Raw genomic sequence first — 24,907 nt, forward strand, 5'->3', positions numbered from 1 at the left:
TGTTTTAATAATGTAATTTATTCCGTTCTTTTAAATCATAGCTTTTTGCTTATTGGCAAAAGAAAGCAAAATAAATAAGTACAAATATGTTAATTCAACAAAACCGGTGCCTCATATCATTATAGTTTGACTTTTTTATTTTACAAAATATTACATATATTACAAATAATTATATTCCAGAGAAGATACAGAAAACAATGTAAAAAATTACTAGAAAATTGTGTATATACTTAGAAATGTAAATGTACAAAATATATGAATATATCTCTTTAAATAGCATAACATCTTAAATTCAATATTACTAACTTATTATCTTTTTGTATGTATGAATAGAATGTACGATTTCTAGTATATTCAGGTAACTTTATATAAAATATCCGTCATACATATACTAATTTTAATAGGCACTTATTAGGCACTCATTCACTATTTATTTGTTTCTAAAATTTAAAAATATTAGATTATATCGTGATTATATCGCATTTGGACAATTTTATAAAACACTACGACAAAGTAATAACATAAAATTAAGTTGCATCATATTGCAAGTAATGCACATTAATATACTCACGAGAGAAATCTCTTTATATTTTTGTGCATGTATCTTGTGTATATACTATATACTGTACAATTAAATATATCGTCATTTCGCGAAATCAACAGTTTTATACTGTTAATATTTAAAGGAAAGATAAATTTTTTAAAAGACGTGATCGCTGCATATATGTCATGGCAAAATTTTTAATTATATATTAAACATATAATTTAAAGTTTTGTTTCATGTTTCACTCGTGTTCTGAGTAATTGACTCGGTCGAAAAACACTATGAGAATTATTTGAATAACAATTATTGGACATAACATGAGACACGTTGCACTCGAAACTAGGATTAGCAACATCATTATTCTCATTATTTTCATACACATGACACTTTTGTAAGGCTTTGTTATGATTACGACCGTGATTAGCCTTTGTTTGAATTTGTGCCTCCGAATCTGTCTCATCTTCGTTATCAGCACTATCTACATCACCTGGAAGCATCATTATTAGTGCTAATAAAAGTATATAAATAATCTACAATTAATAAATCTAAATTGTAAATAATTAAAATTTTTTGTGATATTATATATATAGAACAATATAACTATAATAAACAAAAAATATATTTACCATCAGAACTATTAGTAGACGGTAAATAAAAGCGCGAAGGTGGCAATTTATTATTTCCCGAACGACGCTCTCGTTCTCTCGCGACACTATTGGGATGATTATATTTAAATTCACGAGGAAGTGTATAACTTCTAGGTAGTGAGATTTGGCTACCCTCCATATCGCTAACTTCCGCTTCTCCTTCACCCTCGCACTTGGAACTTTCTTCGGCACCATTTTGATTTGCGTGTAATCTAATGAAATAAATGATTAATCGATCATTCAAACATATACAACAATATGTTCAACATATTTGATGGATTTTTTATTACCTATGACTAAGATGTCCAGATGGAGACCAATGAGAATAGTGATGCGGAAGACACCGCGGCGCTAGTAATATTTCTGGTGTGTCTGCTCGCTCTCGTTGAGGCACCGCTCTCCACGAATTCGATGAATGCGGATTAGGATAGTATGAGGAAGAAGGTGGCGGAGGTAAAAGGCAGTGCATTTTCACTGGTGGCCAAGATGACAATGTACCATTTTGCTCAGAAAATGATGGTGGAGACGTGAATAATGGAGAACTTGGTGAGGTATGCAGTTTAGTATTCGGTGGTGGTTGCTGATTAGATGCGGAAGGAGAAGATGAGAAGGAGGATGTAGAGGCAGACGGAGGTGGAAACAATTTACCTTCCTTGATCTCTTCTTGTATGGCTCGCAATTCGCGTAGCTGCTGTTGCTTTTTCTCCTTCAACTTTTCTCGTATTAACGTGACATTTAACGAGCCACCGAGTGCCATATCAGTTTCATCTTTGCGTTCATTGGAACCATCATTCTGTATCAAAAAAACAATCGTATTGTAATAAATACGATTAGTGAGTAAATTAATAAATAAGTATCTATCTGTACCTGTATGACGTTAGAGGATATAGGTTTTTTCCAGAATGGAATTAATTGTCGCGATCCATTACCCACATTGAGCCATTGTTTTGAATCTGCCACTGTCGTCATGGAATTCATTACCGTGCTTGTTTGCGATTGGGGCGGCGGTGGCGGTACAAAGGTAGTCGGTTTTTTCTTTTTGCGATTTGGATTCACAGCCGTTGGATTCGCGAAACGGCAGTTAAAGACGCCTGGTATGCCGCCATTGCTTAATTTTACTTTTCTCGTGCTGATACTGATATTAACTTTCTTTTCCTCATTATAATCTATTTGTTTCTCTTCCACATTGTCCTGAAAGTTTAAAAATTATATAACAATCTTCCTCCAAGAAAATAAATCTATCTTGCATTATACCTGATTAGACAATGTAGTGAGATTCGAACCAGTCATTCTTCCACCAGACTCATACCTCAACCTTCTCACGTGAAAAAATCTATAACAGAAAAGACGATAAAAAATCATCAAAAATTAATTATTTATCAATTAATTAGTAAAATAATTAAAATGTTGTATTTACCTATAATAAAGACCCATAAAAAACATGCCACCTGAAAATAAAGCTAGAAGAATAAGTACTAGAATAACTGGTTGCAGATGATGTTGACGAGTTAAAAGATCAGCGCGATTAACACCGACCATCCACACGCCAATGAGCAAGCTATTTTCCAAGAACATTACAATGTAAAATATAGCCTGCAAAAAAACGTAATGTTAAGATAATATTAAAAAAACGTAATGTTAAGATAATATTAATATAATATAGAAGAAATTGTTTGTGCAAAGTTGTTTTGAATATGCATTTTTTTAGATGTAAAAAACGTTCATTTGCTCATATATTTAACTAACCATTTTTTGACGATGATTCGTCTCATGTAGATTAACATACGCAAATATATATACAAAGGCAAGGAGAGAAGCGAGGAAAGTCTTTCTAAGAAGGGGAAGACGTTCGCCACCATGGAAGAGTCCGTCCGGTGTGAGCAGTAACCATGTCAACATTGTTAACCAGTGCAGGGCCATTACAATCAATAGCCATTGTCCACCGTACAACGAAGCGTATGCGACTAGTACTCCGACACGAGCACTCACTGTCCCCAAACGCCAGAATAATTGCGCCAGTACCCCCAACCATGTTAACACTAAACGTTCCAGATTACGAAGACGCGCAGCACCTTTGCTAAAACTGGCCACTGCCCAACACACGCTCCACAACGAAAGCCCTGCCGACACTAACGTTAGCTTCGCTAATTTACTGTCGTCCTTGCTCTCGCTTTCTTTTGGTTTCCCGCCTTCTATTTCACCATCATCCGTAGCGCCGAACAAGACATATAGCTGCAGAAGTAGCATTGGAGCGGCTTCACAGAACGCGTGTATCAATCTTAAGACACACAGTTCCCGCACCTAGGATAAAATTGATATAAGACAAAAGAGGCAAGTTTCTTCTCTCAGATCAGAGATTCTTCTTGAAAATATACCTCGTGTTTCACATAAGTTAAGTTGACTGGTATAAATAACTTGAAATATCTCCATAATACACCAATTTGAGTAGAATGGAGTAATAGAACACAGCCTATAGTCCAGTTGCCAATTTTATTTATTGAATTAGCATGGTAATCATTTGATGCATTGTTATTTATTAATTTGCCTCTAGCTCCCCAAAGATACCATCGCAAACTAACAATCTGTAAAAATAATATAAAGATAATAATGAGAAAGATAAATATACATTGTAAAATCCATTTTTGTTAATTCAGATACTAACTTGAGAAACCAACAGAGAAGTGGCTATAAATGTAATACTTAATGGAAATAATGCAGGTGGTGCTATTGCTTGATGGGCGAGAGCATATACCATTGCAAAATCGAAGACAACATCGCAGAAATAAGATGCTAATGAAATAATATTAAAGAGTACATCACACAGGGGTAGAAATTCATGCTGATGTTGTAGTTGATGACACTGGGCCATAATGGGTTTTATTACCCATTTGGAATATTTAGCAATATTTTATTTTATTTTCATCAATCCATGGTTTCTCCTCTCTGTGAAAATAAGTAATTACATATATCAATTATTAAATTGTATCATTAAACATGTATCATTAAATAAGATCATTTTTTTATTACAAATTACTATTACATTAAGGATATTAATATTAATGACATAACAGATAAAAGAAAAAAAATTCTTTTTAAATCTTTATACATATAAAGTTAATTTCTTTTTGAAGAAAAAAATATTCATTTTTTCAGCAATAAAACAGAATTTAAAAAAATAGATTTACATACATTTTATATATTATTTTTTCATCTTCATTATTGTTTACTTAAAATTTTATGAAATATAAATCATATATATATTTTTCATTCTTTAAATTCAAATTACTATTTTAAATACTATTAAAAATTAATATATGTATATCACATAATTTTATATAATTTAAATATATATATATATATATAAATTGCTCAATTTTTTATTATGAAACATATAATAGAAATTACCAATAGAATTTTTAAAGAGAATTACAAATAAGCAACAATGTTCAATAGTTACAAGCGGATTTATTTATCCGTTATGTATACGCGGGGTCAAACTAACGTCGCTCTCGCGACGTCACGAGATCCGCGTTTGCCCTGCGCCGCATTCAAAATCCACTGTACTCGCGTTTCACTTACATTACGACGCGATTAGGCGATTTTTTAAAGACGAGCGATACGAGATGAACGTCGCAACAATGTCGGCGCGTATAGCGCAGCGTGGGATCGCACGCTCGCTCAGCGCATTCCGCGCGTGTCATTGACGAGAGCGACGATCACAAAAATCGCTCTCCCGATCCGGACACTGCCGCCACAGCAGCCGCCGCTGCGCCGCTCGCGGGGAAGCTGGATCAGTGGCGTTGGTATGCGCGGAATCCGCCCGTGCGCGTCCGCCACGGAATAACGCGCTTAAGAGAACGCGCGTTTCCACCCGGAGCGCCGTTCCCTCCTGATGATCCCTTCGATCGGCCGCCACTCGCTGTCCTTTAACAAGACTCGTCGCCTTCGTCTTCTTCGTCTTCTTCGTCGTCGTCGTCGTCGTCGTCGTCGTGCCGTTTCGTCGCGACACTCGCTCGCTCGCGTATCGCATCTTTCGCGAATCCGGGCGCTACGAGAGACGTCGCGCGTACGACGTCGTCCCACGCATACCGACCCGCCGGGTCGATCTACCTGTTGATACAGTGCAATTCAATGCGGCTACTTTACGCGCACACCGTACGCTCTTTCGTTCCTTCTTCTTCGCTCGCGTATCCGTTTGCTCGCTCGCTCCTGTAATACCTGTAAACACCTGGCGCCGCCGGTGAGGAACGCGAGAGCAAATCTCACCTTAGGCGGCCCAAACGCGCTCCACCGTCAAAGATTTTTTTCCGATTATTCTTCCTCCCGTCTCGATATACGAGCGCTAACGCGAGTTTGGGAATCGCGTAATCATCGCGCGAGATTCTAGAATGCACATGTATAATTTTCAATGAAAATGAAATATTTATTCATAAATGAAAATGTATTGATAATAATACGTACTTACGAAAATATATATGGAATTATTATATATATTTTGTGCCTGGCCGTTATTTCTATGTACATAATTCAAGGTTTCTATATGATAATATGTTTATAATACATATAAAACATTTTGTTACAAAATTATTTTAAAAATTTATAATTGCACAATTCAATGTATAAACAAATTATTCTAGAAACTTTTGTATATACTATAAAATCTTGTAATATACTTAACATTTCATCATTTGTGCGATTCGTATATTATATGAATCATAAATATATCTCAATGTTAAATACCATGATAAACATTAGGCAATTAAAGAATAATTTCATTCTTATAATTTCTTGTAAGTTCCTTATGTGGTAAAACAATCGAATTCAATAAAATTTTTTCCGCAGCTAAGCTTACACTGGTACCTGAAAAAAAATATATATATATAATTTCAAATTGGAATTATTAGAAAAATAATTTTATATTTTATTTTTCCTTACCGAGGATCGTGATGGAAGGATTGAGTTTGCCATTGACGTTAAATAATGGCAAGTTTTCCATTTTTGCAAATGGCTTATTAGGATTAGGATCGCAAGGAGTCCCTTCAACACGTGCCCATTCGCCTACATTAGTACCAGTTCCTATAATGCTATGTAGAATCAGAGAATGGGCCTGTATATGTGCATTAGCCAACACAATTGACTCCCTAATTCTTACACCAGCTCCAATAGTCGTATTTGGACCTATACTCACATTAGGACCTAGCTGCAAAGAATATAAATTTTGTGTTATAATATGCACGGGCAAACTCACATAAATCACATTTTAAGAATAATTTTTCTTCATACAATGGAAGTTGGATGTACAGTAGCTGATGAATGAATATATACATCTCCTATAATGTTACAAGAATCATTACTCGTAGAAGCAAGACGATTTGGATGTTTTTGCTTGTAGAGGGCCAAGTAATGTCGATTGGCATATATTGCAGAACCAGCAGTTTTTACTTGTGACCACCATCTCAGTACAGGTATAGCGAACAATCGTCCAGATCCTGCCAAACGTGTCAGTATATCTTGCTCAAATGAAATGTGCGCTGGGTCTCTACCATTACAGCACAATTGCCTGCAACAAATCATAACAAAATATGAGGAAAGAAACAATTATTATTTTCTTTCTCTTATCACAAGTGTAAGAAACTTACATAATATGTTCTTGCTGTTGATTAGCATGAAAGACATCTGCCATTGTTTGAAAGATTTCGAGAGAAGCAAGATATACTCCACAGTTAATAAGAGTAGACACAAATGTTGAAGGTTTTTCGACATAATGCGCCACTTCTCCTTCTTTGCCCAAAACCATACATCCATAATTTAAAGATTGTTGTCGAGTAGCTTCCGTTGCCATGATTGTAAGCAACGCTTGTTTACTGTTGTGAAAGTCTACCATTTCTTGCAGAGGAAAATCAGCACAAACATCTCCATTCATAACAAAAAAATACATTGGGCTACCTGAACGAATCTGATCACGAAAATGATACATGCCTCCTGCTGTTCCAAGAGGAGTAAATTCTTGCAAATATCTAATAATTATGCCATAAGTGCTTGACATTTCCCGTACAAACTGAGCTAAATCATTTTTAGAATATGCACCAATTATCAATATTTCATTAAGACCAGGCACCTTAGCACATGCCTCGATATGATGTTGTATCATAGGTAATCCGGCCACTGGAAACAATGGTTTTGGAATATCCAAAGATAGAGGCCTAAATCTTGTTCCTATAAGCAAATAGAAACATTTAATAAATAATAATACATGAAAACAAAATATAAATTCAGAGAGGCAAAAAAATTTATTAAAGTTTATTAAAGTTTTAATCAAATATGTATATAATTATGCAATTAAAATAATATATGTATACTGTTTTTGATAATTCTATACTTTTATAATTTTAATTATTTCATAATTTTTAAATAAATAAGTAAACTTTTTAAGTCAGTACAAACCTTTCAAAGGTCCTCCAATTAAAATGACAGCTTTCAACATGATTGCACAAAACGATTCTGTTTCCTTAGATAATTAAGAATATTTTTATTTCCAATAAAACACCAATCATCCAAGAGTATTTTTATTTTTGTAAAACTGATAAATTTTTCAAAAGAAATAACAGGAAGTTTTTAACATCAATTATACCACACCACGTAGACATGTTCGTATACTCGGGACGTGGACAGATGTGTTTGGACGTGTCATCATTGATATCATTGTAACGTTTACTTATCGATGAATCGACTTTGTGAGAAAACGACGAATATCGGAAAAGTGTTTTTCTTCACATAAATATTATTTGTCACATCGATAACACTTTGTTTATATTGAAAGGTTATCGAAATATTTGAAATGTTGCATATATAATTTAATATAAGAATAAAATATAAACTTTAATTGCATTTTTAACTTTTGCGTTTAAATTTCATTATTTTACCGGACTTATCAATGTTCTAACCTTCTTTTATATAATTTATTTGAAAGTAATTTTTCATCTCGTTTGCGTTAAGAAAATAATGAATGGCTGAATCAGCTGATACATGGTATTTTATATGAAGTAACTAGCTCTCTTCTTCATTTTTTTATATTTTTCTACAATTCAACTCTGTATTTTATCTTTCTTCCACTATGTCTTAAATATCATTTAAAATAAGAAATAATTAAATGTATTATATATAAGTAAAATTTAATACTCGATAAAAGTCTGTTCCTCGATAAGAAATATGTTTTTCCTTATATAAAACAAATTTTATTATTGGATACTGAATATACACTCGACACCAAGAATGTCTTGAAGTTCATCAATCCTTTTTTGTTACATTCGAGATGCGCGCATCTAGATATTCGTACATCATGACTGTTGCTTAAGAAACCGATAACGTAATCTATTAAAGAAATTGTTTAGAACAAAGGAAATCGACTCTTATAATTCTACATCAAATAATTACCATAATAAAAAAATTGTTACATACAATTTTCCTCTATTGTGTTACTGACAATTACTTTACAATGTGAAAAAAATTAATCCATCATTTTCTTTATTTTTAAAATATAAAATTGATTGCAAAGGAATGTGTTATTGTTTTATGTTTTATAATCAATTATTTAGTCATCGATTCTTTACTCGACACGTTGTCCACTACTATCAGATTATCAATTATATACATAATATATTCTATCAGCTAAATGACATTTTTGATAATTCAAATTTTATGTAAATCTCTAAATTAAAGAAAACAAGTTTTAATATTTAAATAATGTAATCTCGCATTTTAAAAGATATATTTTTACAATACAATAAAATAGTAGACTTGTTCCAAAAATATCCCATAAATCTTCTTATCAAGAATGTCGATGGATAAATCAATGGTTATGGAGTAAATGGGGAAAAATAAAAAAAATAATTGTGTGCGTCAAAATCAAAGAACACGCTATGTATCAGATAATAAAAAAATAAGATATACTAATATTTTGGAAAAGTGATTAGAAAAATGTCGTAAAATAAGGTTAAATATCTCTCGAAACGATAAATATAAAAATATACTAAGCATGCCGTACTCTCAGGTATGTATGCACGTACAGCCCTTAATCTTTCGCAAGATTTTCGATTTCATTTTTTTCGATTTTATTATATATATATATATATATATATATATATATATTTACTTATTTATATATTTATTTATTTTTATTTATAATACAATAAATTTGTGTACCCGCAATTTTTTTTATGACATTAGTACGCCATATTGTTGACACCACACTCGCGTCATCCAATAGCAACGCAACGCGAAGATACAAGAACCAATCGGCTGTCATTGCCAGTATGTCAACGTTTCTCGTCGTGCGATCGTTTACTTGAAGGCAAATTCATTCCAAGTAATTTGTCTTGGGCGAGAAAGGGTTGGCGGAAGGACGAGAGGAAGAGGGACCGGAAGAGGGAAAGAAAAGCAGAGAGAGAGAGAGAGAAAGAGAAAGAGGGAGATCGCGAGATGTTCGTCGCGAGTTGAACCGAATCCCGCGTGCTTGGCGCGGGAAAAACTCCGTCGTCGTTTCCTCGATTCACGAAGGGCGCCGAAGAGCAGGGAGCAGCAGGGAGAAAGGACGAGGAGGGCGCCCGCGCGCGACAAACTTGGTACGGCCGTGCGCGAGGGCCAGTCGCAGCGTGCCGATGGCAGCGTAAAACGCTCGCATCGTCGCCGTCGTCGCCGACGACGAGCGAGGGATACGCTTTTTTTTTGCGGTGCGGGACGCCGACGTAGCTCGCGACCGGGAAGTGCGAAGGGAGTCCTGGTGCGTCGCGCGAGACGAGCATCGGTATATTTGCGCTTGGGCGAGCCGTGCGCGAGACAAGGAGGAGGAGACAGACGAGGAGGGGAGGGAGCGAGACACGCGCATACGCGCGCACACATACGTAGACGCACACGCACACGCTGGTGGCGCGTTCACGGAGCGCAATCTCGCTTGGCTCCGCACAGCTCCGCAGAGACGAAACGGCCGAAGTTCGGAGCGGACGAGACGGACGGGACGGGACGCGCCTCGCCGCCACCGTTTGTCGCTCGTCGCACGTTGTCGGAGTCGATTCGCCGCTCGGAGAAGAGAGGGAGTCCCTCGCCGCGTCCTCGTTCGCTCCCGCCTGAATACGTCGGGCACTTTTGGGATAATACACATCTCGGGGTTGTCCGTCGCCGCGTGCTGTTGCTGATTCTCGAGGACGAGGACCGCGAGTTGACCACCTGCCGGGAAGCATGGAGATATCCAAGGGCTTGCAGAAAGACATCGCCGCCGTGCAACAAAAATTGCAGAGCGCGATAATGGAGCATCAGGTAAGAGAATACGATATTGCGTGCATGGACGTACGTGATGTACGTACGCGCGTGTGTCGATAGCGATCGAGAGACGGAAGGGGATGGAGAGGAGGAGAGAGCGAGACAGAGAGAGAAAGAGAGAGAGAGAGAGAGAAAGAAAGAGGATACGGTGAAAGAGAAGCTTCTTCGCGAAGGGGTACTTCGAATCTTTAGCTCGACTCGGCGAAATTTTTCTTTTCCTTCTTTCCTTTTCCGCGATTGCAATCGCCCGCACCGGAGGACATCGGGCTAGCCCCCCCGTGAATTTTTCCGGCCGACGCGATAGATCGATCGAGACAACTCGAACGATAGATCCGACAGCGTCTTCTGCGGACAATTTAAGCGTGCGCGCGCGCGCGCGCGCGCGGCTCACACGCGAACAATTTGGGATTATTTATATGACGCGAAGGGCGGCGTGCTAAGAGCGAATCTGTGTGTCGAAAGTTTCATTTATGGCTAACCATGTTTGTTCCTTTTCTATCCGAGGCGTCACCGAGTGCGCCCTCTTCCTCTTTCTCTCTCTCTCTCTCTCTCTCTCTCTCTCTCTCTCTCTCTCTCTCTCTCTCTCTTTCTTTCTCTCCCTTCTCTGTCCGTCCATTTCTTTCTGCGCTTTACGCGCGTACGTTTCGCGCGTCGTTTACTCATCGGAAGCGATTTCAAGTCGAGAGATTCAGACACCGAGTTAATAGTATTTCGCGAGCGTAATAATCGCCGGCCTCGTCTCGCCGAAAACTTGTTGATTGTTCCCGCTTGTCTCGCAAAAGCGACGTCGAAAGTTGCAGTCTCTCTCTCTAGCGTCCCGTACGTTTACACGCGTCCATCTTTGTAAATATATCGATATTACATAGAAATCTCTTTTTACTGTCGCAGCCTTCGTTAGGAGACAAAGACGGAGAGCTCCGAGATAATAGTTCGGCGTAAAGAGACATCTTACGCGCATATTATCGATCAATATCGTATCCAGCAATGTTTCAGCGCACAAATCTCCGAACATTGATTCTCGTGACAATCAACTGCTTATTAAATGCGACGGCGCCTCAAAGTTTGCGCATTCAATTAAACGGTCACCTCAAACTCGCGAGCGACGTCCTCGACGGACAATCGATACTTCCTGAATTATGCGACATACTTTTCACCACGAGGCCGAAAAGAATTTTCTTAGCGTTGCATGCGTGTGGTACATTCAAATCAGCAATGGCAATCAATAGCTACAACGGATCGATATTATAAGACGAGTATCGATAGACGATCGGACGTGAGATTTTTTTTTTTTTTTTTCTTAATTTTCTTAACGATTTTGTTTATTTTTGCGGGTTGCAAATGGAGAAAATTATCATATAGAATGCAACGAGGGAAAACAATGTGCGTTGTATCGTGGTTTCGTAATAGTTGAACGCGATTTATGTAACCAAAGTTCGCTTATTTTGTTGGAGGGGGACAGGTGCAGTCGATACTTGCGCCGAGAAGCTTCCCAGAGTCGTCGAGTCACGCTTGATTGACTTTTACTGCGAAAATGTTGACGAGGACATTCTCTTTTACTTTTACGCGTGCCGAGTACACCCCGCTCGACTTTGATTAATATTTCATTCAAGAGTTGTCAGCGAAATAAGTCTCGTCAAGTTGCTTACAAAATTGTTTATCGATAATTACATCGGGATAAAAAGATCGTGCTCGATTTTCTTATGCACAAGGGAACGAAATAATTGAAATTTTATAAGCGGCATTTCTCGCTTCTCGTGAAATTGCTTCCACAAATTCTACGAAGTTATAATCACCATTATTACGATATAATATCAGATTAATTAATTGCGAATATGTAATATCGCGTACGCACGTTAATTTTAAATACTTTAATTTTGTATTTTAAATATTTTGATTTTTGAAATAAGAAAGAAAATTAAATGTAATAAATTAAAAGAGACAAGTTGACGAGATGTTAAAGACGAAATTCGAGAGAGAGAGAGAGAGAAAGACAGAGAATTTGCATCTTTATTAATTAATGGAGATATTAATGGGGTTGAAAGTGTAATGGCGTAATATGGCGCATCATGCTCCAGTTGATCATATACGCTGGCGGTTTTCGCAGATACGCTAGATTATTTATCCCCCTATAAGATTCTGTAAAATGTATTACCTACTTTTTTCGCATAAATATTAATGACGACCCTTTAATTTTCAGACGTACAGGAATAGACTGGAAACTGAGCCGAATGTAAGTATATATGCAATGTTTTTTTAATAATTTCCATAAGTTTGCATTTACAATTTATTAGAAGTTTATTACGATGCGCGTAAGATTTGGACAATAGGCAACAACAGAGCGAGATTTCGCAGGAATCGCGTGGTGCGTATGTGTGTGTGTATTTGGAATTCCGTAAGTCACATCGCGTAACAAACTTCGGCCAAATGTTTCATCTCGTTTCACCTTCGTTTCGCAGTAACTAGCGAAGGACATGCATACATCAAAGGAAACTTTTGCATTTAGATTGTCGTGCGCTTAAAATCAAACAAGACACATTACATACAATCACAAATCAATTTCAGCAATTTTTTTATAAAATAATTCTTAACATATTGCATAAGACGTTAGAGTTTCTTTTATTAGTAAATCTTATTTTTAAATCGTGTTTATAAATTAAAGTGTATTTAGTCTTTATTCCTATTGTCAATAATGTCATCAGATATAACTGTGATGCGCATAAACGTATAACAATAATATCCCGTAATATAATTATTTCACAAAGATCTCAATGAACACGAGTTGACCTACTTTTAATGGTTATGTAGTTTTTCTTCGAGTCTATTCAGACTCGATATAACTGTGATGCGCCCTGTTACAGAACTCAGAGATTCGCGGTGAGATGAAAAGGATTCAGATGTACATTTATACTTTGGGAAAATTTCAGGTAAGCGGACAATTGATTTTCTTTCATGTCGCATACATGTAGAATATTACAATCTATATTTATGTATCATCATTTTTCAAATTCTTATTAAGAGAACTTTCAAACTTTCTCTTAATCTTTTGACGAATCTATAATATAACTTTTATTTTAAACACACACACACGTGTGTGTGTGTGTGTGTGTGTGTGTGTGTGTGTGTGTGTGTGTGTGTGTGTGTATCTATGTATGCTAGTTTGAAAATTTTATCAAATGATGAAAAAAAAAGATTACAGTTTAAAGACTGATAATGAGTAAATTACTTTGGTCACGTCAGCTACAAAAATACCAGAGAAATATTATAATTCTAAGGAAGTTACATTTTCAGTCATTATCGATCCAAAGTATCTATTACAAAGCGAAAACTTTTGACGTGTCTTGCTTATATTAATTTTTGCAAAACATATACAAGTTTTATTGCTGCAAATATAACTCGGGTGGTAAAATGTAAATACAAAATATCAGTCATACATTATCTGATATTATGCTAAGTTATGAAATCTCTAATAAAAAAGGAATGTGAAGTAAATCTTAACAATAGTTATATATGGTAAAATTTTTAGAATGTCTTTACGTTTATTGTTTACAATTCTCTTGTACATATAATTGTACTTGCTCATGTTTTTTTAATATATTCAGTATGACAATCTTTTCGAACAAGTGAGATAAATAGTTGGAACATAATGAACGAGCATAGATAGGTACATACAGGCTACGAGAATGAGAAGGCGTGATGCGGCCGCTGGTGAGCGGATGAGGAAGAAGAGGGAGGAGGCGACAATTTAGAAAGAAGAAGCGAGAGCAACTTAGAGCGAAAGAAAAGCCGAGAGGTAGAGAGACGGAGGAGTTTAAAATCAATAAAATGCCCCGCGAAAACGTTTTCGGCTCTTTACAAAATCTCGTCTTTCTCATCCGTTTACATCTCTTCTCAACTTTCTGCTCTCCTAGCTTTTCTCATTCATTTGTGCCTAAGCGATTTTTTTTCCCCAACGATTATCTGTTCCTTACTTACTTTAAAAGCAGCGAAAACTTTCCAACTTTCGAGCATGAAGTAAACGCGTATTTTGTTTCGCAACTCCAACCACATAAATACATTAATGTTCTATTTGATCACATTATCATTTATATTTCTGATTATATTTTAATATTTCTATTTATATATGTATAATTGTAAGAGATATCTCCGAATAATTGTGCGACTTATGTTTTCCTGAAACATGTTGAAATTAATACATCTAGTTTCTGCTGCTTCTAAAGCTATTACTAAAGATTTTTCCTTTTTTATAATTATCGATAATTCTGTGCTATATATGTGTACATATATATCTTGTTGTTAATATACAGAGGAAATGCGTGCAGCAGCTGCGCATAGAGGCAGAAACGTTCTTGGCAGACAACGCAAATGGATCGAAAGTTTCCATAGCGGCTCTCTTGGGCCTGAATAACAATCATATTACGAACAACAACGAGACGCATGAAACAGCCGCCAATGATTTTGAGACAAAACCTTCAAAAGAGGACTATGAAGAAATTGTCAGAAATGGTGATGTTCATCATGTTTCATCACCGACGCAAGATAATGATTGTGCAAAGTAAGATTATGAAAAAATTTAATAAATTGATTAAAAATGACAAAATTGTCTATTGTTGAAATGTGTTGAATGAATGAAGATTTTGAAATTTGTTCAATCGAATATTTTTTTACAGATTACCTAGTCCTAGTTCAGTGGAAACTATTTCCGGTGAAGATGATGTCGTTGCGGTATCGATGGACGAAAATTCTGATGAGAAGCAAGAGGAAGAAAAACAAAAAGAACAGAAAAGTGAATCAATGGAAATAGAAGACTTCCTCGGTTGCCTCGGTCTTATTACTCAGGCAAGATGTGTAGAACTCCAGAACAGAAGAGTGGAAAGGAAGCGTCGTAGCACGGCAAATCCGCATTTTGTATATCCTACCTATAATCAACAACCGTCTGTAAGTATATCAATACTTTTATTACTATTTTAATGCTTATTTTGATACAAACAAAGTAACGTACAATTCTCGCAAAAACAACAGTGCAAAATTGTATAAAAGCGTTTTACATTCTAAAAAAAAATAAAAATTATGAAAATAAATGTAGAGATAAATTTTTCATATTTGATATCGTTGAAAATATACGATAATTAATATTTTGGCATATTTATTTTTTAGAAGCGGAGGAAATTGTATTCGTACTTTCAATCGGAAAATGCCCCTCACACTCGACAGACGACTGCTCGTATGAACGGTCCATCGCCACCACCTAATAAAACTCAACCAGCCAAATCTACCTCGCCACCAGCACAAACAGTAACCAAGTCGCTGATTCCAGTTCAAAAATCCACTACCAGGCCAAATATTCTCAGAAATGCGGACAGTAAAGTTTTTGTGAACAAAAACAAGATAGAAGACAACCAAATACGATCGTCCGTACCTAGTGCCAAATCTGTTCAGCCGATAAGCAATAAGGCTGTTCATATTCCTGGATTACCATCTAGTTTGACCATCGAAAGAATCGAGAATGAACCTGTTGTGTGTATCTGTTGTAGAAATCCAGGTGAGTAAAAGATATATATCATTTTAGATACATTATTTCTTTTAACTTTTTTTTTTGTCACAATATAGCGATTGCGCATAAGTAATGATTTCATCGTTTTCTATAGATTCATTAACGGTATGCAAAAATTGCTCAAGTAACTATCACGTCTCGTGTCATACTCGACCATTGGTTCCACCCAGAATCTGTCCAAGATGTGCGTTAACAATGGATGAAGAAGGCGCTGAAAAGGACGAAGACGCAGAAATTAAAAGGGAAGCGGAAGCAGAAAACAAACTTCCGCGTTCTAGAAAAAATGAAAAACTCGGTAAAACATTTTCGACTTCACGAAAGAGGAAATCCTCTTCCAAGAAAAGCGCTAAGCGTGTGATTGACAAAAAAGTTCTTGTTTCTACAATAATAGTTATCAAACAATCGCGGTAGGCTTATCTCAGTTGCGGCAGCAACTCGGCCGAGAATCATTAATATTTTTTAATCGTGAAAATCGGCAATTTCTTGCTGCCTTCTCAATTGATGGATTCTAAAAGTAATGACAAGGTGCAAAGCAATGCGAAAAACTTGCTCGAGATAAAATCAAAACAAAGGACCGGCGCAAGCACATTATTTTAAATAAGCACAGGAATTTGTATAACATGAGTCCATAACTTTTAGATTTAACATACAACGAGGTATCGCAGCGTTGTCGCAGACTTAATTGAGCGTAAGCACACACGCACTGAATAAACGAGAGAGACAGCCTGCCGGAAGAAGTGCTCGCGTCTCCGGCTTCTCGAATACGGCCGAAGAATTTGCAATTAAGAAGAACTTTTTGGTCGATCGTCCACGATAGGGCACAAAAAATACAACGTGTATTTTGAACGCAAAATATCTTGCAGAGGAAAAAGAGAGAGAAAGATATGAGCTGCGCGAACGAAACTCGGATCTGAGATTGCAGGTTTACGAGTTGGAAAAACGTTCACAACTACTCGGCCAGTCACTTCAGGTTCGTCCTGTGGCCTGCATAGAAAAAAACAAATTATAAAGTTCACTTTCATTTGGAATGCCCTTGAGTTATATGAATTATAAATTGCAAACAGTTTTCGTCCTTTTGTTTTTTCATCCAGAGGAACCTGCAAGATCTCTGCGTTTTTATTGTCATATTTTTTTTTATTTTTCTATTTACACGATGCTTTATGGAGACAGGTCGATTCTATTATCTAAAAATAATCGTGATTATGATTCTTTACACATATACATGTATCTTTACACGTGTACATATCTATCTTTTTTATACATCAGAGAGTGCATTTTTAGAAATAATTTTATTAAGAATCGATTAGTCTTTGATAGTTTTATTCATTATTAATTTTTGTATATGTATGAAAGAGTTAGCTTCGTTTCCTTAGTCGTTGATTATCATTATATTAATAATTTATAAATATGATGTATTTACATGTATGTACATGTGAGAACATAGAATGCATGAGATATTATTCAAATATTTCATTATTAATATATTAAAAACAGTAATTTTAATATAATGCTATATTTATTGATCATATTGAGAGTTTTTTTTAAATATTTTTAGAAAACAAATTCTTTATTATATGTCACATGTATGTAGAATATCATTGAAAAAAAAGCATTTTTATCGTTTTAACGTCGGCTATAGTAGATGAAAAGAAAGAAATATCATATTTCAATTTGAAATGATATGATAGACCAATCATAGAGCATTTGTGTAATATTTTATCTTGTGAAAGTATAGTCATTTTGTATATATTCATTATATTTTATTATCAAAGAGAAAGAGAGAGAAAGAGACAATTATTTTGACAAAATTCTTATAAGGGAAAAATCATTTGTTATTTTTTTACAATTACTGATACTGATATTATGACACAGTTATTGTAAGGAAACATTACTTTTAGAATCTTTGAAGTACATATTATTGTTTCTTATAGAATTTCTTTCGTTTTATCGCATCATGTGAATTAACAATTTTATAAATTATTATAAATTGACGACTAAGAAAAATGCATGGCATTTAAAATTTGTTAATTCTTTATGTTGAATCTTTTTATACAAAGCGAAAGTTTTTAGCAAGCCATTATAGTGGCTCTGTATGCAATAAATGTATATGATGAAAGTCATTAGAATAGTATATGTAAGTTATTCTTACAAGGAAACATATGAAAGTGCCATCCTTCGCTTTTGTAGATTTTTAGACATTCACATAGAACAATTAAATTTAAAAGAAAATTTAAAACAAAAATTTTTTTAAACTCTCAATTGTACGTTTAAGATTTGAAACAATCTCTCAAATCTAAATTGGTATAGTACGACTTTAAATAAATATCATTGAAAGCGTATAATGTACAAAATATGTTTTAGATATAAGTTTTGTCTATTAAATATATAATTATACATAACTATATATATATATATATAGATTTTTCCAAAATATTTTTTTCAAAATATTTTTACACCACACTCTGCGTTATTGACTTTTAAAAAATTTTTATAACTAAGAATATATAAAAAAAACACTTAATACTATGTATTCATAATATAACAATATTGTTGATTTTACTAAATTCCATATGCATATTCTTATACTCATTTATGTACTTATATCACATATTACTGCTAACCTTGTCGCAATTTTACAAGGTAACATATTTAAAAACAAAACTAGAGGCACACACTTGATGTTTCCTTGTTAATAGTGATAGAATTGAAAATTTACACTACATACATGTTCGAATTAAGAGCATTTCTCTATAAAATATGTAACATAAATTTTTTTTTTAATAGTTACAACAGCGCATGCGTCAGGAGCTATTGGGAAAGCAAGAGAAAACTCAGAAGTCTATAAAACGGCTGGTGGACTTCATAAAGTTGATGCAACTCAGAAAAAGCGCATCCTCTCCACCGCCCTCGTCAATCACTTGCCCGCCTCAACCTTCCTCATCCCAATCACCTCAAACAGTACCTGTACTTCAAACGTCGAGCAATCAGAAGGCAGTAAATTCATCGATATCGAACAACGACAAAACATCGCATGTCGTAACTCTTGCATCATCGACCCACATTCACGATCGAACATCACCTATATCCAAGCGGAGGAGCAAGTGCCACACTCCTACCAACTATCCGGCACCACTGTCCAGCCAGAAAAACATCAATCATATCTCATCATCAAGAAAATCCCCGAATCGACTGGAAGGTCCGATCAGTCTCTTGGCGGTGAAACCGAAGACGAAAACCGCTCCACAGTTTTCAACTATCAACCGACCGGTAGCAGCGGTACCCTTCAAACCGGCTTCCACCCCCTCGTCCCCAACACCTTGTTCTACGATCGTAACATCCGCAAGAAGCAGAACAATCGCGCAACTCCCCTCCATTGTGTCACCGTATCAAAATTGTCAAATTCTCTTAACCCCGTCTCGAACGACTATCAATTGGGCCGAACGACCTTCAACGGCAGAAAGTCCTGGACCAAACTTTCAGGCGGCAAACTCTGTATCAATCAGTCAACCAGATCAGAAACCTTATTGCCTTTCTACGCCGATGCCGAGAACAGCGGCAATGAACCAGAATCAGTCGGACCAGCGGAGGAAGCAGCAGCAACGAATCTCGACGGTCGTAGCAAACACCGGTCAAGAACCGGCACTTTCATCCACTCACTGTTCCCAGGCCATAATAAGTCCTATACTATCACCGATCGTTCATGCGAGTTACGAAGCCTCGGCCCAAACGATCGAGACTATCCGCTCCTGCGACAGCAGCTCTGCCGTGCGGAACACGAGCTGGAATTGCGCGAACAGCCAGACAGCAAGCCAGCAGCAGTCCAACTCCAGCGGCGTGCCCTCTCGAGGTTCTTTGAGCACGTGAAATTGGAAGAAGCGCATATATCAGCGCCACTTGGAACAAAGCTAGCACACAAAGACGAAGTTGGCGACGACGAAATTGTCCGGGAAGACGCACCCGTCCAACGATACGATGACGATGATGCCGTTACTGAAACTCCACTGTTGACATCATGCGATGATTTGGACGAGGATCGCTTAGTTGTCCGCTTTCCTTGGGTAGAGCACGATACAATCTCGGAAAATTCTCACGACGACAATGCCGCGGATAGGTCACCCATTCATTCTGCTTCGGATATAACTTTAATAAAGCCTTCCGACGATTTCTCCGACCAAATTGAACTTACTTGCGTTAATACACAATCGTCACGCGCAATGGCTTTCCGACAGTCGGTTGAGAATGATTATCCAGCGGCGAGTGTCTTCTCAATTAACACCTATCATGCGAGGCAACAGCAAGACAACGAGGTGATGGCAGCGACGACGGCGATGCGTATCGCACAAAGCAATCTTTCGGATCTTCGTAATGAAGTTTCAGTTCCTGATGATAAGGCTGATACCGAGAGGCAAGACTTACCCAGTGGTAGGCGATCGAGAAGCAGAAGCGACAGTAGTAGCAGTACCAGTAGCAGCAGTGGCCATAGCGACACTCCGGAACAAGCGATGAATGCGAATAATTTCTCGGACGATTTCGAAATTCTGGCCATTGGTATCGTCTCTCCGCAAGAAAAGAGGGAGAAGTTGAGACGGCATGAATCGGCGACGGCGAGCGAAACCGATCGCAGTGACGCCGCCACTGGCTAGATATAATTAGGCTAATTACGTTGACATTAACGTTGTTGATTGTGTGCTCATCGTGTCACTACATCGTGCACACGATACCTCGACGATATGTTTGTAACTTTTCTGAATCATAGCAATTGTGTCAGTATACAATCGCGTTGTACCCTAGAGATATTTTACAACGATATAGTTCAGCAACATTCTGGAAGTTTTTTTGCGCAAGCGTCAGCTGATCGCACTGTATCTCCCACTATATCGTGGCCTACGAGACGTAGGGTAAAAAATGTTACTGCTACAATTAATTGTTTTGCCCTTCCATAGATCTTTTTAGAATTCGCTTGAAATGGTTTTACATAATTAAAATATTAGATTGCTCAAGACGAGGCTTTTTTCATAAAAGTATTTGTTTTTATTTCTTTCACGGAATGCGATATAGAAATCAATTTAGCTTGCTCTGATGATTATATTGTTAATTGAAAAAAAAAAATGTGATCGATATTTTTATGATACAATGATGAGTGATTTGTAACAAGAAAAAAAATTTGTTTCATGTACAACCGATAAACATATTATTTTTATATTTTTGTGATCCTACGATTAGAAAAACGAACACATATCTGAGATGTCGCGCAATTACGTCGAGAGGGATGATACGAGAGGAAGCCTAACTATATTACGTAAATCAAGTCACATTACCATACTGCCTTAATAGTGATGTAAAAGTGGTACTTTTTAAAAACCGGTAATCGGAGAGTTATACGCATCCCAATAAAAAAATGCGTATCGCGACACAATCGATGATCGTCGATCGGAAAATGAGCGATCATGATGAAACATACAATTAATCAAATCCTCGTTACCATAACCGAAAGCATAGATATTAAGGGCAATCGTCCGTAAGTTAAAAAAAAAAAAAAAGAGACGCGGTAGAACCGATCGTCCTATTTCTTACAAAAATCGTATCCTTGCCGTGAAGAGAGAAAGAGAGAGAGAGGAATGTATGTATGTATGTGTATCCGTAAACGATTACTACTGTGGTCAAAGCGACCGCAAAAATTCGATATTAAATGTTACGTTGATTTTAATTCGTTTATAGTTGTTTTCCGCCCGCGGATAGAGAATAAAGCTGTGATTTTCTGCAGCGTCTTACCTGCACGGGGAACCGAAAAGTAATCGTTTGAAAAATGCAATTGCTTCCTCACGAAACATACGACGATGACATTATTATGATTATTATTATTATATTGCCTGCAGTTAAGTTATAACGTCAATTCATCTATTTATTTCGCGTTAAAATGTTAATTTTCGCCGGGCATCATCGCTAGCTTGCCCAATTACATTTACATCTATAACTAATGTATAAAATTAAGGAAAAAGTTGTTATGCAATGTAGGCAACGAGATATTGAGATCGAAATTCGTATTTTTTATGGAATAAAACCACTCAAAAAAACCCAGCCATACTTATATCTATAATTGTAAGTATATTTTACTTCGCCAAGAATCACCTTTTTGCGCGAATCTTTAAAAAGTGCGCTAAAATTTCGCGCTACGCGCAGGGAGGATTTCCGGAAACGAACGAGCGTTGCAACGCGGTGCAACATTCCGTCCAATCGCCGGATAGATTCTCGTTGAAAAATGGCTGAACTGCGGCGGCGCGAGGGAGACGCGCGGGTGGAGTTACCGACTTGGACAAACAATCGGCTAATGACATGTAAATATGGCGAAGCTAATCAAGCGGCTGTGCTAACAGGGCACGAGAAGAGACCCCGTGCCCCATTCGTTCCTGCGCGCGCGCGCGCGCACGCGAAAGGGAGCGAGAGGAAGAGGGAAAGGGTATTCGATACTCTCTCGATGTATTTGCGCGCCCGACCTGCGCACATGCATCGCGCGCGTACATATTTAATGGTTGCACGTTAATTGCGCTCTGTTTGCCCATTCCCCATTCTACGCTCCATCTACACGTCCACCTACATTCTCTTCACCCTTTCCGTACCGCAATTCTCCTTTGTTAGCGTGCGCCGCGCGCGCGGTTCGATTTTAATCAATTCACCTCGAGCACCTAGTTGGTTTACGCTCGCAATCTCACGGAAGCCTACTTTCGCGCATTTCATACATGTATACGCGATAAATTTCGAGTTTTTTGACGCAAACGCGAATTATATAATCTCTTGAGTGAGCGAAATTATTTTTCGACGCGATGCGAACGGGAGCAAATTCGTGACAGTTCGTAAACCCGTCTGTGAGATTCTTTTTGTCTATGGCGTAATCCTTCGTGGTCTGAATTAATCTTGAATCAAGCCAGCAGTATTTTATTTTCGTCTTGTCACGACTGTCTAAGGTAATCGATTCTCTTTTATTATTTGAAGCATTTTATAAAGATTTTAGAATAATATAATCAACATGAACATTGATTATATACATTTATTATATATTTACTATTCATTTTTTTGACATAGAGAAATGCAAAGGTTAACGCGTTATTGTTTGAGGTTTTTTAATTATGTTTATATCATAAAAGAAGTGAATAAGGAAAGTGCATTTTTGTGTCAATAAAGAGAGAAAGAGAGGTCTTGTTCTTCTTAAATATACTTTTTACATATACATTTCTTTCTCTTCCCAAAGCATGAACGCGGACTTGCTTTATGAAATGAGCTCTTAATTAGGAAATTCTTTCTGGTATATTTTCTATTTTTCCTTTTCTTTTGTACTGGATAAAAAAGAGGAATGAATTCATAAAGCAGTTTTTGCGTCTTCATACGTTCTTGTAAATACAATTAATACAATCGCATACATAAATATATTGCGACATTTTTCAGGATAATTCCGGAACTTTGGAAAAAAGGCGCAAATTACAGACGAATTTAATTCCCGCAGTTTGCAGCTCAATGGATGAAAAACTGAACCTGAACTTCCTTCGGTGAGTTTATTTCCTGATATCGTAGATAAAAAAAACTTTATTTAAATATAATCATATTAAAGAATTTTATTTACTAGAGCATCTTTAATAAAATTAATAATAACTTATATAAAAAAGAAACAGTCATGAGATAATTATAGTGTCGGGATAGCATTGAGATTCAAATTCGGTAACAGATTATAGCGGTCTCAGGATTTCGAAAATACCGAATAATTCATTTACTGAACACAATTGCCCGCAAAATTGATTCACCTGGTCTCCCACGTCCTCGCGGTCCGCAGGGATTCAACTCGCAAGGCGAGGCTTTTCGCGGTCGCAAATGGTGCCGTCAACGTTGAGCGGGCACCGAATCTTTTTCGGAGATTGTGTGTGCTCGTTACACGCCTCGCTGAGATCTCGACGTTAATTGTCCGTTAAGCGGGTCGAAGCGCGCATCGTTGTCCTGCAGGAGCCCGCATGTGAAGGTTGATGAGTATTCCCGGATCGAGAGACAAACGAACGCCGTACAGGATAGGGATGGAGGAAGGGACTCCAAAGAAATTTTAATCAAGCCGCCCTCCTCTCCACACGCGCGTAGGTGGACGGGCATGTGTGTGTATGCGTGCGTGCGTGCGTACGTGCATGCGTGCGCCTCCAGTTCCGTGGTAAATTACACATACGGGTTCCATTACCGGACCTCGTTACTTTGGAATCGAAAGGCTCGGCGTCTCTCCCGGCCACCGCGATGCTTCCCCGGCTACGAGCAATCGATATCCTTCCAATAGGGGACTATCAAGCATCGTTTAGTGACGCTCGCCGAATTCACCTAAGAATGCGATTAGAGAGTTTCGTAAAGAGAGATTTTTGCAAACTCCGTGCGAAAATTAATAAAATTCTTGTGTATTCATACGTGTCTTTTCTTTTGATTTTTAAATTTAGATAGGGATTATTTATTGCCTTTAATAGCACGGTGCGAAATAACGTTCACCAGCGAAAAAGTTCCTCGAGAAAAGAAAAGCATACGAGGGGTAACGGGAGAAAACGAAGGGGGAGACAGCTCGCTACATCCTTTACAATCCTTTAACGATGACACATTACTTCCGAGCCTTCCCAATGGTCGCAATTCCGGCTACGTTACTGTCACTTAGCGAACCGAGTCGCGAATCTGTCTCGAAGGATACCGGCAAGTAATCCCTTCTCGAAATTTACTCTGAAAGACAAAGTCTCGTACGGAATACAGAGCCTTGATATTTATAGCCTGCATTTTTTATATTTCATTAATTTACTCTGGAAGTAGTATGACTTCATTATTAAGTAGAAATGGAGAAAG

At 37.0% G+C, this 24,907-nt stretch overlaps 3 protein-coding genes across 5 annotated transcripts; 1 reads left to right on the forward strand and 2 right to left on the reverse strand.

Moving 5' to 3' along the window:
* Positions 1 to 310: 310 nt before the first annotated feature.
* Positions 311 to 5,772, reverse strand: LOC105256057. Of its 3 annotated transcripts, XM_025413375.1 has the most exons (11): positions 5,653 to 5,772; positions 4,597 to 5,574; positions 3,854 to 4,134; positions 3,567 to 3,773; positions 2,938 to 3,492; positions 2,609 to 2,784; positions 2,446 to 2,524; positions 2,059 to 2,382; positions 1,482 to 1,984; positions 1,171 to 1,403; positions 311 to 1,031 (listed from the first exon to the last, which is right to left on the reverse strand). In XM_025413375.1, the coding sequence occupies exons 3-11, from the start codon at positions 4,058 to 4,060 to the stop codon at positions 766 to 768; spliced, it is 2,550 nt and encodes an 849-aa protein (XP_025269160.1). In that variant the 5' UTR covers positions 4,061 to 4,134; positions 4,597 to 5,574; positions 5,653 to 5,772; the 3' UTR covers positions 311 to 765. The 3 variants fall into 3 exon arrangements, with proteins under 3 accessions (XP_025269160.1, XP_011263999.1, XP_011264001.1); XM_011265697.3 differs by lacking the exon at positions 5,653 to 5,772 and having other exon boundaries at positions 4,771 to 5,604; XM_011265699.3 differs by lacking the exon at positions 5,653 to 5,772 and having other exon boundaries at positions 5,458 to 5,601.
* A 62-nt stretch (positions 5,773 to 5,834) lies between these two features.
* LOC105256058 (mannose-1-phosphate guanyltransferase alpha) lies at positions 5,835 to 8,054 on the reverse strand. The gene is made up of 5 exons (XM_011265700.3): positions 7,636 to 8,054; positions 6,831 to 7,407; positions 6,475 to 6,751; positions 6,127 to 6,391; positions 5,835 to 6,051 (listed from the first exon to the last, which is right to left on the reverse strand). The coding sequence occupies exons 1-5, from the start codon at positions 7,673 to 7,675 to the stop codon at positions 5,951 to 5,953; spliced, it is 1,260 nt and encodes a 419-aa protein (XP_011264002.1). The 5' UTR covers positions 7,676 to 8,054; the 3' UTR covers positions 5,835 to 5,950.
* A 1,791-nt stretch (positions 8,055 to 9,845) lies between these two features.
* On the forward strand, positions 9,846 to 22,135 carry LOC105256059. The gene is made up of 8 exons (XM_011265701.3): positions 9,846 to 10,503; positions 12,704 to 12,736; positions 13,365 to 13,430; positions 14,811 to 15,058; positions 15,174 to 15,441; positions 15,661 to 16,045; positions 16,152 to 16,352; positions 18,842 to 22,135. Exons 1-8 carry the CDS (start codon positions 10,426 to 10,428, stop codon positions 20,698 to 20,700), a joined length of 3,138 nt encoding a protein of 1,045 aa, XP_011264003.1. The 5' UTR covers positions 9,846 to 10,425; the 3' UTR covers positions 20,701 to 22,135.
* Positions 22,136 to 24,907: the final 2,772 nt, after the last annotated feature.

Source organism: Camponotus floridanus, unplaced genomic scaffold (genome assembly GCF_003227725.1).
Source record: "Camponotus floridanus strain SB8 unplaced genomic scaffold, Cflo_v7.5 scaffold66, whole genome shotgun sequence".
Taxonomy (NCBI): Eukaryota; Metazoa; Arthropoda; class Insecta; order Hymenoptera; family Formicidae; genus Camponotus; species Camponotus floridanus.